The 15166-nt window shown below is 39.6% G+C and overlaps 1 protein-coding gene across 1 annotated transcript in view; it reads right to left on the bottom strand.

Annotated features, from left to right (window-relative positions):
- Positions 1 to 13386, bottom strand: part of LOC122870944 (calcium-activated potassium channel subunit beta-4-like) — a 37327-nt gene extending 23941 nt beyond the window's left edge. Inside the window, exons 1-2 of the mRNA XM_044185378.1 lie at positions 12820 to 13386; positions 6820 to 6990 (exon numbers count right to left, since the gene is read on the bottom strand). Of these exons, the coding sequence (XP_044041313.1) occupies positions 6820 to 6990; positions 12820 to 13194 (546 nt within the window). The 5' untranslated portion in view covers positions 13195 to 13386. The remainder of the gene's footprint in view (positions 1 to 6819; positions 6991 to 12819) is intronic.
- Between the last annotated feature and the right edge of the window lie 1780 nt (positions 13387 to 15166).

The following is a 15166-nucleotide window of genomic DNA, read 5'->3' as shown; positions in this document are numbered from 1 at the left end:
TAGTGGTATCTTTTCATAACATCCTGGACTTATGGGATGAAGGTTTCGGTCGCTACCACAAACCTCCGGCACCTCTTGCTCTGTCGTACACGCTGTGCCCCAAAGTTCCTGTCTGTTCTTCAGCTAAACGTCCTCCTTTTTTGGCTCTTTGATTTCTAAAAAGCCGACAGTTTGCGGACATTATTACCGAAAAAGATGATGGACAAAACTACCAAAAAATGAGACCCAGCATTTGACAGAAGGTACAAACGTGTGACGACGTCGCCCAGTTTTCAAATAACATCGCTGGGATTCATGTTGGAAAATGTCACCTTCAGAGATCCAAAAGAGACAAAACAGACAGCATGTCCAGTCAGACGCTCGGATATTTGTTTTCACACCTACTGATTCCAATGAACATGGTGCTTCATTTACGTAGTGTGTGCATGAACACACACACACATTGCTGTACTTCTATCTTTGTGAGGACCGTCATTGACATACTGCCTTCCCAACCCTCTTACCCTAAACCTAACCTTAACCTAACTGTAACCTAACCCTTAAAACCAAGTCTTGACCTTCAAAACAGCCCTTTGACGTTGTGAGGACCGGCCAAAAATGTCCTCACTCTGTAGGTAAAAAAAAAAAAAAACGTGTTTCACTATGTAGCAAGTACAAACACACACATTAGTTTGATGCGTTTGTCACGTTTTAATTAAAGCAGCAGATTTGAGTCGTTATCTGATCTGTTCATGTTTAGAGACCAGCAGAGTGCGAGGTAGCTCGATGGATGTCTGACACACACACACACACACACACACACACACACACACACACACACACACACACACACACACACACACAGCAGCTCAGCCGTGTGTAAAAGCTCTGGTGGTCCATTTATTTGTTCTTCTCTCCGCTCTCGTCTCCACAGTTCATTTTTGTTCTTACAGAAATGAAATGAACTCCGACCCCAATATCTAGGTGGTTCAGGAGGTGTGTGTTACTGTGTGTATATTTGTGTGTGTGTGTCTCTTCCACAATAACTTTCTGGGAGTTTATCACACCGACGCATCGATGTGGCTCATCTGCTCAGATCCACCCGTCTCTAAAGAGACATTTTGGTAATATGTCGTTTATTAAAGGACTATCAGGCTTTTTAAATCATGATTTACTGAAATCCCGGCGCCGTCTCTTAATGCTAACGCTAATGGCACGCAGGTAGTTCTGTGTTTTTATTACTGCTTACTGCAGAATGATGCAGGGACAGAAAATTATTAAAACACACCCGACAAAGTTTCCTTGCATGATGTATTCGACAGTTTATGTCAAAAGAAAGCTCTATTACATGGAACATAACTCAAATCAGAGGTATACAAAGCAGCCGGAGTGGCCTCAGAACGACAATATGGTAAAAACAGCCAAAAAACGTGTGAACCCTGGTGTAGCTTCGCAGTGTTCACATGTACCACAACACCCTGATGGAGCGTGAAAAAGTAGTTTCCATACATTTGATTAAAAACTATTTCTGTGACATTACAGCTCTGTTTCAGTCGATGTTTGTTGCAAACTGTTGGCTTTTTCCTAATCAAAGTTGCTTAATAATCATCTTTTAAAAAAAATAAGTATTTATTTTATTTTATTATTTTTAAATTTTATTTCTCTTTTTAAAATTTAATACAAAATTTTTTTTAATTACTTAAAAAAATCTTCTTCATTTTTATTTAATTTAAAAAAATATTTTTTATTATTTATTTTATTTCTATTTTTTTATTTTATTTTTATTATTTAAAGTTTTAAAACAATTCTTATTTATATATATATATATATATATATATAAAAATAAATAACCCTACAGTAAGTACAGCAGATGATCTTTAAACCGTAATGGATGTTTTTACGACGGACATTTTGGAAAATCATTTTAACGCTTGTCTTTGTTTTCTCTTCTTCATAAGTTTGTCTGACCTGTTGGTTTGCTCCACAGACGTCGGCTGTTAACTCGATGAGCACAGAGTTATTATAACTGACAGAAATGGACAAAAGGACAAAACTACCAAAATACGACCCCAGAATTACCCTTTAGCACCCGCACATATAAACGCAGAGACAGTCGGGGTCCCTCCTGCTGCTGTTGATCTTAATGTCATGTCAGTCATCTGGTCTACAGGCGGCTCCATTAACTAATCGCCCCCTATAGACACAACACCAATTAACTCCAGGTCTCTCTCTCTTCATCTGTCTCTCAGCTGTTCTACAGGCAGGACGTCCATTTTAGACACAACTGCAATTAACTCTCCCTGTCTGTCTGTCTGTCTGTCTGTCTGTCTGTCTGTCTGTCTTTAGTTGAAGGTAAGTTTGACCAGAGGATCTCCTGAAAGGAAAATTACATGTTTCCCTTACCTGAGTCTTTCATTATTCGTACCAGCTACGATAACATTTTTATTAACGATGGATTTAGCAGTGGTGGAAGAAGTACTTTAAGTAAAAGTAGCAATACTAAAGTGTAGAAATACAATTACAAGTAAAAGTCCTGCATTCAAAATCTTACTTAAGTAAAAGTATCAACTTAAAGTACCAAAAGTAAAAGTACTCATTACGCAGAACGGCCTGTTTCAGAATAATATATATTATATTACTGGATTGTAATTATTGATGTATTAATGTGTTCATCACTTTAATGTTGCAGCTGCTGAAGGTGGAGCTCATTTTAATGACTTTATATACTGTCTGGGCAGTTTAATCTATAAAAATATATACTGTAATTAGATGATTTATATTTTGTAATCTGAATCTGCAAAGTAACTAGTTACTAAAGTTATCAAATAAATGTAGCGGAGTAAAAAGTACAATATTGGCTATTGTAAGTGCTGGAAGTAGCGATGAAACAATTATTACAATTTTGATGATTTATTGATTTATCAGGCACAAATAGTCTTTGGTTCTAGCTTTTAGTATTATTTGCTGCTTTTCTCAGTTTTCTATCTTTGAAAACTGAATGTTTTGCTGGTCGGACAGAAAAAGACATCTGAAGACGTCACGTGTTCATTTCATATTGCGATGACACGATCTTATCATGTTATTGATCTACAAATGTCTGACGTCCAAATTAATCCTTTATTTATTTATTTATCTAAAGTTATTTAAGCATTTGCTCTAAACATACGAGCGGTTTGGTCTCGTGTAATAAACAGTGGGATACATCAGAGCTTTCAAACAAATATTTGATTTTTAATTGTATTTACCACAAACGTAAACGTGCGTATAAGTCAGAAAATGTTCTTACAGTAACTTTCACAATATGAACACGGACCACGTATCTATACGTAGGTATTCACACCTGTGTGACACTAAAGACCAATGGAAACACAGCTTTGTCCTTTTGCCAACATGTTAATGTTTTCATTCTTAAAATTCAGACCTCATTAAAGGCCCTCTGTGTGACGCGTGACCCCCTCCCTCGCCCCCTCCCCCTCATTATTTATATATAAAAGGTCACATGAGTGAGACAGTGTGACATCCATCCTAATATTCCACCTCTCTCTCTCTCTCTATTAGACATTAAAGGATTTCTGAATGAAGCGTGACTTGTCTCTCTCTCGCTCTGTCTCTACACATCATCTCAGCTGCGGTCGCCATGGCGACTGAGCGGCATCGATGACGCGCCGTCTCTCCCCTCTATATTTACCCTGTTGCTGTAGCGACGACCCAGACGTGCACTAAAGAAGAGGAAGATTAGAGGAGGAAGACGTCCCTCAGAGCGACAGACACACGGACACCGACTGTACCCGCCCATCTCCTCCTCCCAGTCTCTCTTATGAGGGGTATTCCCTACACTACATGGCCAAAAGTATGTGGACACCCGAACATTTATGTGATAGTTGAACATGTCATTCTGAAACCATGTTCATTAACATGCTGCTTTCCACTCCTCTGGTTTCAGACTTCCCTCCGGATTCTGCAGAGATTTGCTCCCATTCAGACACCAGAGCATCAGACTGAAAACAGCCCTGCGTTAAAACGGTGCAAGGGTTGGTGGGGGCGTGTTGCTTCAGGTACTGCAGAGACAATGAAATATAATCCATAAAGTCCAGTTTGAGTAACAGATCCATGAGTTAGGCCTAATACTCTGAGACAGGATTTTACACCTCTGACTGACTGGAAAGTTATCACAGCGGAAATGATTTTTCTTTTTGTGGCGACACTTGTGAGGTAGAAACATGGCGTTCACTTTACTGTGTAATGTGTACCTGCACTTATTTGGCTAACGCAGTTCCTTGCCGGGTGATGTCGCGTTGCGTTGCTGGACGGCACTGCGTTTTTTTTTGTGTCAACGGACTGGTCCTACTCAAATGAATGAGGAGGCTGCGGTTTTTGTGGGGTGACTACTGCGAGTTGGGCGGTGCTTGGTTTTGGCTCGTTGGTTTTCAAGCAGGAAAAAATGGCGGCCTGGTCACAAACTTTCCCGTATTACAGCTAAAGAATACACTAAAATATGTTTCGGAAAACATTTGAGGCGAGAAATAAGCAATGCAGTAACAGAATCTTGATTCATATTTCATCAGCGCTGTCTAGTTTGATAGTTTGATCTGAGTTTCCCGAGCCTGGTGCGGAAATAACACTTCCACATAACTGTCGAAAGATTTACTCTGATCTTATATTGATTATTATACAGAAATCTAACTAAATAAATGTAACCTGCAGCTGTTTTTTCCTGTTACTTTTCATGCTAAAATGGCAGTTTACAGTTCAGGTGTGTATTAGATTAAGTGAACCAAACAAAGTGCCAAATCTATAATCGAAACTATGCAGACGTCCATCCTGATTCAGAGCAGTAGGGTCGATTCAACAGGTGGAGCACAGAGTGCAGAAGATCACCCAAACTAAAAGAACGATGCTCACAATCCTCAAACCACCGAAATAACACACCGAAACGGCTGCATGGGACGAATATACCTCCCCATCCTCTGCACACTGTAAACACCTCAGGTTTGCCCTAAAAGATGGCTCCCGTAAAACAGCTCGGATGTGAAACAGAAAAGAGGACATGTTGAAAAACAGGATACTACTACTACTGTGCACTGTGTGCTACTTTTATTGTTGTTCTGCTAAAAATATGCACCACATAATCTAATGACTATGAAAGAATATATATACTGTATATATATTTATGAAAACATTTATAAACAAAGAAACAAAATTAAAAAAAACACCACCATTTTATGAGACGTTATCCTGTTTTTGGCTCACAGTCGGTGCTCCAGTTCATCCCAAAGGTGTTGGATGGGGTTGAGGTCAGGTTCTTCCACACTAAAGCATTTATAAACAGGAAGTGGACAAACACAAACTGCTGCCACAAAGCATTAAGATTTCCCAAACCAAGAAAAACTGACCCAGACAAAAATATGACGGTGTCCATATACTTTTGGCCATAGTTGTGGTTTTGCTGGCGGTTAAACAGAGACTACACACACACACGTATGATCACACATGGCGTCAGCTGCGATGTGTTTACTTACTGTCAGCTGTTTGTTAATGGTGCGTCATTCACAGACTCTTAATGGTCTTAATGGTGTCTCTCTGCTTCATTCTCACTCCATCTATTTCTGTTCAGCTCATGACTTCAGGCAGCTGCGATACAAAAACCATTCAGCCTGAAACTCTCCTGATGCTCACACAAACAAACAACAGCATGTAATTCACAAGATTGCTGCTGCGCTTCCGTTTTCATCTTTGCATGGTTTCAACATTCAGACATTTAGCTTCTGATTCACCCGATTTCACATTTTGATGCTTCGTACTGAACCCTCATCCTCAAAACACAATGATTCAACCAGTCTAACCAGTTCAACAGCATGTTTATCTGACCTATAACCAGTATGAATTACTCAAGTTCAACTGCCCGACATTAAACATATATAAATAAATTCATTAATCAACTAAAATGTAATATTCTCAGGTTATTTTTGTAGGGAAATCCATTTACTCTCCAGCTAATTCTCCAGTCGTTGCCATTAAACCACCACAGAAGAAGAGGACACAACGTGATGACGTCATCGAAAGAGCTCAGACGGTGGAAAACATGACGTTTCTGTTAGTTTCATGTGTTAATGTGAGGAAGGTTACAGCCTCCTCATCGCTCCATCTGATGTTTTCAAAATGCAGGACTTTTACTTGTAACAAAGTATTTCTACTCTGTGGTATTAGTACTTTATGTATTTATACTGGGGACATCGTGGTTTCATAGTAAGCCTCTTAGCAACCAGGACGCCATATATATTAAATTATTAGATTATAATTATTGATGCATTCACGTGTTCAACACTTCAATGTTGCAGCTGGTAAAGATGGAGATAATTTTAACTACTTTATATACTGCTAGCTTGTGAATTTCCCCCTTATCTTATATAATAATACATCATATTTTATTTGTTGATGATATTTTAATTAACATTTTATAAATAAACGTAGTAAAACAAAGTAGCAGAAAATGGAAACACACAAGTAAAGTACAATTACCTCAAAATTGTACCTAAGTACAGTACTTGAGTAAATGTACTTAGTTACTTTCCACAGCTGGATTTAGCTAATATTAAACATACCAACGCTTAGCTAACATTTGCAAGGTGTACTATCTACTTTGCACCAATGTTTACAAATATCCCGTGAAACTTTTGTTTAGAGTAAAATCTCAATATGGAACTTTTGAAACACACAAAAAAAACATATTTGTTGATGTTGTAGTTTCCTACAGCTGCCACTGGATTTTACTAAATAGCCACATTTCGCTGATAACACTAAGTTTAACATGCCGAACAATACAAAGCTGTTTTATTGTACCTTTGGGTTGAGGACCAGTTGTTGCTCATCAAAGTGCAGCAGAGCCACAGAGTTTGACTCCGAGTTGTTGACGAAGATCTGCAGGCAGGGATAAAGGGACGTCCCCTTACAGTCTGTACCGCACGTAAACACGCACTCGAACATCTCCTCCGGACGCAACACCGACACCACCTGGAGGAAGAGAGGATGGCATTTTTAACTACATTTAATTTAGTGTTTTTTTCACCTTGAACACACTGCTTACTGTTCAAAAACATGTAATCAGTTTTGTACATATATTCATTATTATTTTGTTTGAAATCACTCAATTGCTAAAACCCTCCCCCGAACTGCAATTGTCCAATATTAGCTTAGCAACCATTAGCAAGGCACAGCAGATCTGTCATGAGAATGCTATTTACCATTTTTAACTATACTTAATTTACATTTTTTTCACTGTGAACACACTATGTACTCTTATATTTAGTTGGTAATCGATTGATTGCTAAATCCCACCACAAAATTAGCTTAGCAACCATTAGCAAGGCACGGCAGGTCTGTCACATGTTGAAGTGGTGTAGGCAACATGGAGCTGTAGTCAGAGAGAAACTCTATTTATAGAGTTTGGAAGGTGGTGTCTTTTTTAGCCTTTCCAAAACCAAAACAAACAAGAGCAAAAGTGTAAGGAGTGGATTACACAGTGTGTTTATCTGCTCTAATGTATGCTGCTAGCGTGTCTGGCTAACTAGCTTACTACCTACAGTAGCAACTGGGAGGTACTTCCAAGGCCAAGGAGCATTCATTAGCTAACTACATTAGTTTGTGGAGGTTAAGTTCAAAAAAGCATGTAGTATTTCCCCTTTGCATGGAAAGTGGTCCTGTATGCTATCAGAGTTTAGGCTAACATTAGCTCTGCCCTGCTCTTTATTGGATTTTGGAGAAGTTTACACTCCAGCAATAGCGTTACATTTGCCAAACACATAGGTTAGTCCTCATCCTAAAAGCCTGTTTGAAAATGCGAAAAAGTATGTAAGCTAAGCTAAGCTAAGCTAAGCAGCCAAACAAGGTCACGCTAACAATCTGATACTTATAATACTAGGTCTAACTAGCTCACTGCAGTACAAGAAAAATGCTCTTTAATGTCTTCTACATGGATCAGGGACCTGTTAGCTTTAGCCTCAGTCATTTAGCACGATATCACGTTTGTAGCCATCAAGTGCATATTTAAGCTCTTTTATAGTGTTTCTAGTTTTAAAATAAGTAAGTCTAAAACATTAGTTGGCTGGAGATAGCGGTTTGAACCAACTCATGGAGCTATTGTTAGCTTAATTAGCTAGCTAGCTACAGCTGAAGAAAATCTGCCAGCCAGTTGTTTAGAAATGAGAAGCTGCTTTAGTCTACTTATGTCTCAAATCGCTATCAGTTTTGATGGTAAATCTGCTGCGTTATCACTGTAAACTAAACTGCATATGTGCCGTGTGAAAACAGAAATCTTGACATATTAGCAACAGTAACTAGGCTCAGCGAATAGTCAATTTACTGGAAACATTTGCTCAGACATGTAACTAATCAAAATGTGTGTGGACACAGAATAAGTCCAGGTAATAAGTTTGGATATCGAGCTTGAATATGTGAGCGAACGTGACCCTGAGGGATTTAGATCTCAGATGGCTGCATTTCTTTTACCTGCTCATTAACAGACTGAAATAACAGCTGCAGGCATGAGAATAAATATCAATACATGGTAAATACACAATCACTCTGTGATTTCATAAAAGTCAGACATTTCTTCATCACTCAAGAGGTCAGGGAACTGCAATAAAGTCCAAGTATTATGATTTATATTACATTAAGCCGTGGATTAGTGAATGACAGAGTGGACTCTCTCACTGCCACATGACTTTCGATTGCGTGATTTAAAAGCAAAAAAAACCCCTAAAAACAAAAGTCTTCCACTCTCTGTAATGCACGAACATTATTTAGGACGACGCAATAAGCTAACAGCCAAATAAATCAAGTTCATCGTCCACAGTGAACAGCCAGGAGCGCAGGCTGTAATTTATATAGTGAAGTGGCTCTCAGTGGCTTTAAAATGCTGTGCAGCTTCAATAATCCGCAGTGGAAAGCATGAAGGAACCAAATGACCTGAAGGACAAACCCACTTATATTTACAACAAAAAAGATAAAAATAAAGCACTCAATAAATTAAGGTTTGTTGAGCTGTAATTTCAAACAACATTTCATGTTTTTCTTCTGCTACGTAGGGAAAGGAGATGACTGGAATATATACCAAAATATAACAATTAAATTTAAGATTAAAATAATTTAGTACTTATGACAAGGATTCACAACATTTATTGGTCTGTGACCCTGTTTTTAGCTTCCAAACTTCTCTGCTCTTAAGAGAGTGGAAGGAACTCCGGATATGTTGTGATATATTTCAAACCTACGAAATGTATTAACTTTGGTTTTAAAGATATAAAAACCAAGCCTGTTAATCAGACTGCGGTGCAGGTTGCATAATAATGTAATTATAATAATAATGGAAAAAAAATCACAGATGTTGGCAACAATTCAGAGGCTTACAGAAACCTTCTGCAAGCTCATTTGCAAATAAAGAAACCTCCATGTGGACTATCTGACTTAACGCCCTCCCAAAGGAGAACAGACACCTGAGAGGTGTAGATGAGGCTGCATTTTTACACTAATTAGATGTCAATGCAACCTTGTAGCACTGTTATGAAAAGCAGGAATGTCGCTTTTCATCGCATGCGATATGAAAAGAAATGTCAGCATATTTGGGCTCAAGGAAGAGAATCAGAAACCGTCTACAGCCAGTCATGGAAACTTTAACCTGCTGGTGGCACTACATGAAAAATCAGGGGATCACTTGGCCTCATTTGGTCCCAAAAGCTCAGCGAAGACGCTGTTCGCAGCTCTTTATCAGAGGTGGGGAGGTTAACCAGACGTACGTTTGCTCAACCGACCAGTTAGTCTTCATCCTTGAAGTCTTTTCTCTTGTAAAACAAGAAACATCCTGTTTGAAAAACACCTCCAATAAAGCATAAATCTCAATAAATCTTTGTGTCGCTTGTCACTGTTGAAGCCATTTTATTTAATGAGCATATTTTTGGCTGTAGTTGACTGGCTGAGACTGATGCCAGCTGATGACGATGAAGAGACGCCGCAGAGAAACAGTTTTTCGTCCGCACGCTCTTAAGTTTGTTGATTATCTTTTATTACCGTTTGTTGTACCGTTTGAATTCATGTGAATAATTTTCTTTAACTTGATTTAAACTGGACGTAAGGCTGCCATAGATATACACATTTGCACAACATATGTAAACATTCATTCACCTCATCTGTACAACGAGACCCACAAGCAAATTCATCTCATAGTAAGAGGATAACGCAAATGTGCGAGTGGGAAGTCTCGTAAGGCGTCTGACTGGCTTCGTTTGAAGAAGAGCATAGAAAGCCAGCACACTCGCCAACCGTCAAGTCCCAGCGGGTGTTTTCAGGCCTCTGGCCTCAGGAGGCAGTAATGAGCCCATTAAAGCTTGGCACACCGCAATGAGGCGAAGAAGACGCTACTTCGGAAACTTGGACAAGCGACAGAAAGGTGAGATTTATACTTTATCTGAAGCGTTTTCACTGTATTTTTCAGATGAAGACTAACTGGTTGGTTTGGTAACTGTACGTCTGGTTAACCTCCATCCATCCATCCACCCATTTTCTACCTCTGATCCGGGGCCAGGTCACGGAGGCAGCAGACTAAGCAAGGTAGTCCAGACGTCCGTCTCCCAAGCAACGTTTCCCAGCTCCTCCTGGGGGATCCCGAGGCGTTCCCAAGCCAGACGAGATATATAATCTCTCCAGCGTGTTCTGGGTCTACCCCGGGTTTCCTACTATTGGATGTGATCAGGAAAACCTCCAAAGGAAGGCGCCCAGGAGGATCTTGATCAGATCACATACTGATAAAGAGCAACGCTTCCCTGAGCTTCTCTATTGGAACCATCCGGAGCTGGGGAGTTATTGAGCTTCATCCTCTGGGGACCGTGAACGTCTGAACAAACTTTCATGACAATCCATCCGACATTTGCCGAAATATTTCAGTCTGGACCAAAGTGACGCTGCCCTTCCTTTGAGTCACGCGGCTAAAAAACAGCAAGAAAATAAAAGAAATGACACTAGACGCTAAAACCAACAGTGACGTTTCACTGACAGTGTGACTGATGATCGATGGCTCAGTGTGAGCGATCCTGTCAGACCAGAGGACAGACCGATCACCTTCACTGTCCATCAGCCCCACTGATGCGACTGATCTGTATTAGCTTTTATGAACACTTTACTCTGTCCAAGGAGGGAGATTAGCACAGATTATCTCAACCTAAATCACAGAAATCATGCAATTTTGATTTTAACATCATTTTCTAAATGAGAAGAATCATAAAGTACCAGTACCTCAACAGTATGCTTATCACCAGTATCTAAAGTATAATTAAATGCACTCTTTAATAAGGATCTATCTTCCAATATTGATAAATATCACGGTAAGGCACGTATATGCAAAATCACATCTAAAATAATCAAACTGATGTTCAGAGCAATTAGTTGTATTCAATGCAACTTTAGATAAATAAATAAAGAGCTTCCTAGGAAGGATTCATTTGGACGTCAGACATTTGTAGATCAATAACATGATAAGATCGTGTCATCACAATATGAAATGAACACGTGACGTCTTCAGATGTCTTGTTCTGTCCGAACAACAAAACATTCAGTTTTCAAAGATATAAAACTGAGAAAAGCTGCAAATAATACTAAAAGCTAGAACCAAAGACTATTTGTGCCTGATAAATGAATAAATCATCAAAAAAATCAGAGATTAATTATCTGTTTATTAACTAATTGTTTCAGCACTAATCACTACTTCTAGTACTGCTAATAAACTCATAAAAATCCAAATAGTATGCCGTCCTAGTACCTCCTAAAGGTAAAACTGATAACACTACTATTACTACTTAAAAGTTAGTCTTAATATTATAAACATAAATACATCCAAGATTTAATATAGCTGCAACAACTACTAATAATAGACTTAATAATACTGATAATAAATATCACAACAAATACTCATTTGGACAGCAGTAACAACACAACAATGATGCTACATTACGAGTGGTGGAAAGTAGCTCAGTACATTCAGTACTGTACAGTTTTGAGGTACCTGAGTAAATGTAATGTGATCCTACTTTATACTTCTACTCCAGAGAGAAACCTGTACTTTTTACTTCATTTGTCTGACAGCTTTAGCTTTTCAGATTCAGATTATTATCCTAAAAATATAACCGACAAATAAATAATTGTACATTATTATGAATTAAGCTACCCAGCAGTATATAAAGTAGCTCCACCTTCACCGGCTGCAACATTAAAGTGATGAACACACTAATGCATCAATAATTATAATCAACTAATATATATTATTCTGAAATTCTGCATAATGAGTACTTATTTTGTATATTTTGATGCTGATGCTTTTGTACTTTTACTTAAGATTTTGAATGCAGGACTTTTACTTGTAACAGAGTATTTCTACACTGTGGTTTTACTACTTTTACTTAAGATCTGAGTTCTTCCACCACTGCACATTACCAATACTGCAGCTGCTCTGAATAACAACAGTACCACCAGTACAAATTATACACTATATTAATTTTAAACTAGAGGCTAGCCCACTAATAATAACAGTAATAAAAATACTTCTAGGCTATTACTAGCCTACCAGAAGCACAAGTACTGTAATAAGTTACACCACTATTAATGTGAATGACACTGCTAATAATAACAATAAAGTTGTGCTTCTGTTTTAACTAATTCTGCCTCCACTAACCCTCCAACTACTACAACAACAACAACTTCCACTACACCATCAACTACTACTACAACTAGTGCGTAGTACGGATCTGAGGCTCCGGCAGGCGGCAGCGGCTGCTCGGAGCTCGGAGCCGGGCTCACCGTGCAGTTGGCCGGCTTGCTCTGGAGGCTCTGCAGGGTCGGGCTGAGCCAGCAGAAGCCCAGGATGAAGAGGCTGAGGATCCCGCAGGCGATCAGGAACAACCCCAGCCGGATGCTCTTGTCCTCGGCCTCGGAGTACTCGTACGACACCCGCATCTTCGCCATGGCAGCCCCGCGGAGACCTCCGCCGGCATGGAGAGGAAGACCAGAGGAGGAGGAGGAGGAGGAGGAGGAGGAGAGGAAGAGGAGGATGGATGGATGGAGGATGAAGGAGAAGGTGGAGGCGACGCTGTTCGACTGCTGCTGAGAAACTGTTGAGTTTAAACACCAGCTGCTTTCTTTCTCTAAACCAGTTTCATCTCCCTCTGGCTTCATTTATCCTCCCTCCCTCCTTCACTCTCTCTCCACTTCTATCTCTCTCAGTCTATTTTATACTCTACTGTCTCTATTCATCCTCCTTCCGTCCTCCCTCCTTCCCAGTTCTTGTCCTTTATCAGTCTCTTTACTTGAGTTTTTCCATTTTCTGCTGCTCCACTACATTTTGGAAGCCAATATTGTACTTTTAACTCCACTACATTTATTTGATAACTTTAGTTACTTTGCAGATTCAGATTAATAATACAAAATATAATCATATATATACACACACGTATATATACACATATATATAAATTCTTTAACACATCGACCTGATGGTGGCGCTATATGAAGCGTCAGAGGATCAGCAGAGTTATTACAGTTCATCCTGAGGGGAGCATGAACGATGAAGCACGTCTCATCACAGTCCGTCCAATAGTTATTCTGGTATATGAGATGTTTCAGTCTGAACCAAAGTGGTGGACCGACCATCAGACATGGTGCATGGCGAAACTAATTCCAGCGTACAGGTCGGTTTTTAAGAGCTTTTTAAAATGTGTCTCAGACTCAGCTGAGGGGATTTTGTTCCACGCTGTTGGAGCTAAAACACTAAAAGCATAACAACCCCCCCCCCCAGTCTTGAGCCTGCAACATGGAGCTTTTAACATTTGGTTATCAGACTTCAGGGGTCTTGGTGCAGAATTAGGAGTTAAAAGATCAGAAATATCCAAGCTAGACTGGAGAGAGATGTTCTCTGTATCCAAGGGGCCAGTGTTCCCAGTCAATTCAGTTCAATGGGGCTTTATTGGCATGGGAAGCATTAACGTTAACATGGCCAAAGCAAGTGTGAAATTGTTGTGAGCAGTTTCATGTAGGAGCCATCTGTAGAAAGAAAACAGTTCCTCCATGAAACTGCTCACAACAAACCTGTGGATTATCTTCAGTAACCGGGTCCTGATTTGTGCTTTGAGCTCCACAAGCCGAGCGCCATCTTTTCCCGTTATATTAAAAAAGATGCAGACATCTCTACGGCCGATATCTCCAAAACTCAGCAGCTCGCACCAAAACAATCTAGATGGATAAACAGCTCTACAGGTGAGAGGAAACACGTGTTTTTTGATTTTGGGGTGAACTGCCCCTTTAATGGCTGTGCAAATAACAACCCTTTTCTGTCAGGAACAAAGGAGCAAGTAGTGTGACATTGATATAGACACACAAAAACCTCTGGACGGCTGGATCAACAACATGTGCGACTTTGAGGCCACATTGGTTTCTTTTAACCACGACAACAAAAATTCCCTAATATCAACAAAGTAGTTATTTGAACCCAAACTATTGTTTTTCTCGAACGCTAACCTTCTCACCACTGAGGTGTCAGATTAGAAACAAACGTCATCCTGCCGCCAGATCAGACAATTCTGTTAAAAGCGATTAAAATGTTTTGTCCTGTAGTTTGGAAGACTTGTTTACTGTCCAGCAAAAACTAAAAACACGTATCTCCAAATTTGGTGAATTTTTCAGACATCAGGATTAAGTATTCTTCTATGGGTGGAGAAAATCCTATTTCTTAAGATTAAAATCCATAAAAACCCATTGGATTATCTGAAAAATGCAAGTTTTTTTTTTTTTCAGGAAAAGTTGACTTTTTGGAGATACGTGGTTTTCACAGGACAGCAACATAATACTGGGAGCAAATTCCTGCAGCCAGGTACGAACACCTGGTGGAAGGCCTGAAACCAGAAGGTTGAAAGGTGTTCTAGCAGCACATTAATGAACATGGCGTCACATATGGCTGCAACGTTCAGGTGTCCACATACTTTTGTCCATGTAGTGCAGCCTGCAGCTATCTGGGATGTTTCTATGGTTTCATCTCCCGCTCGCTCTCTCTCTCTCTCTGCAGGTTGAGTGATGCTCGGTCGCCCCGGTGGCCTGATGATTCAATCCAGATTTGTGTTTTGTTTCGCCGGCGGCCGCTTGTTGCTCGCTCACT

The sequence above is a fragment of the Siniperca chuatsi genome, linkage group LG23, assembly GCF_020085105.1.
Source record: "Siniperca chuatsi isolate FFG_IHB_CAS linkage group LG23, ASM2008510v1, whole genome shotgun sequence".
Taxonomy (NCBI): Eukaryota; Metazoa; Chordata; class Actinopteri; order Centrarchiformes; family Sinipercidae; genus Siniperca; species Siniperca chuatsi.
This window is presented reverse-complemented; position numbering and strand designations above follow the sequence as displayed.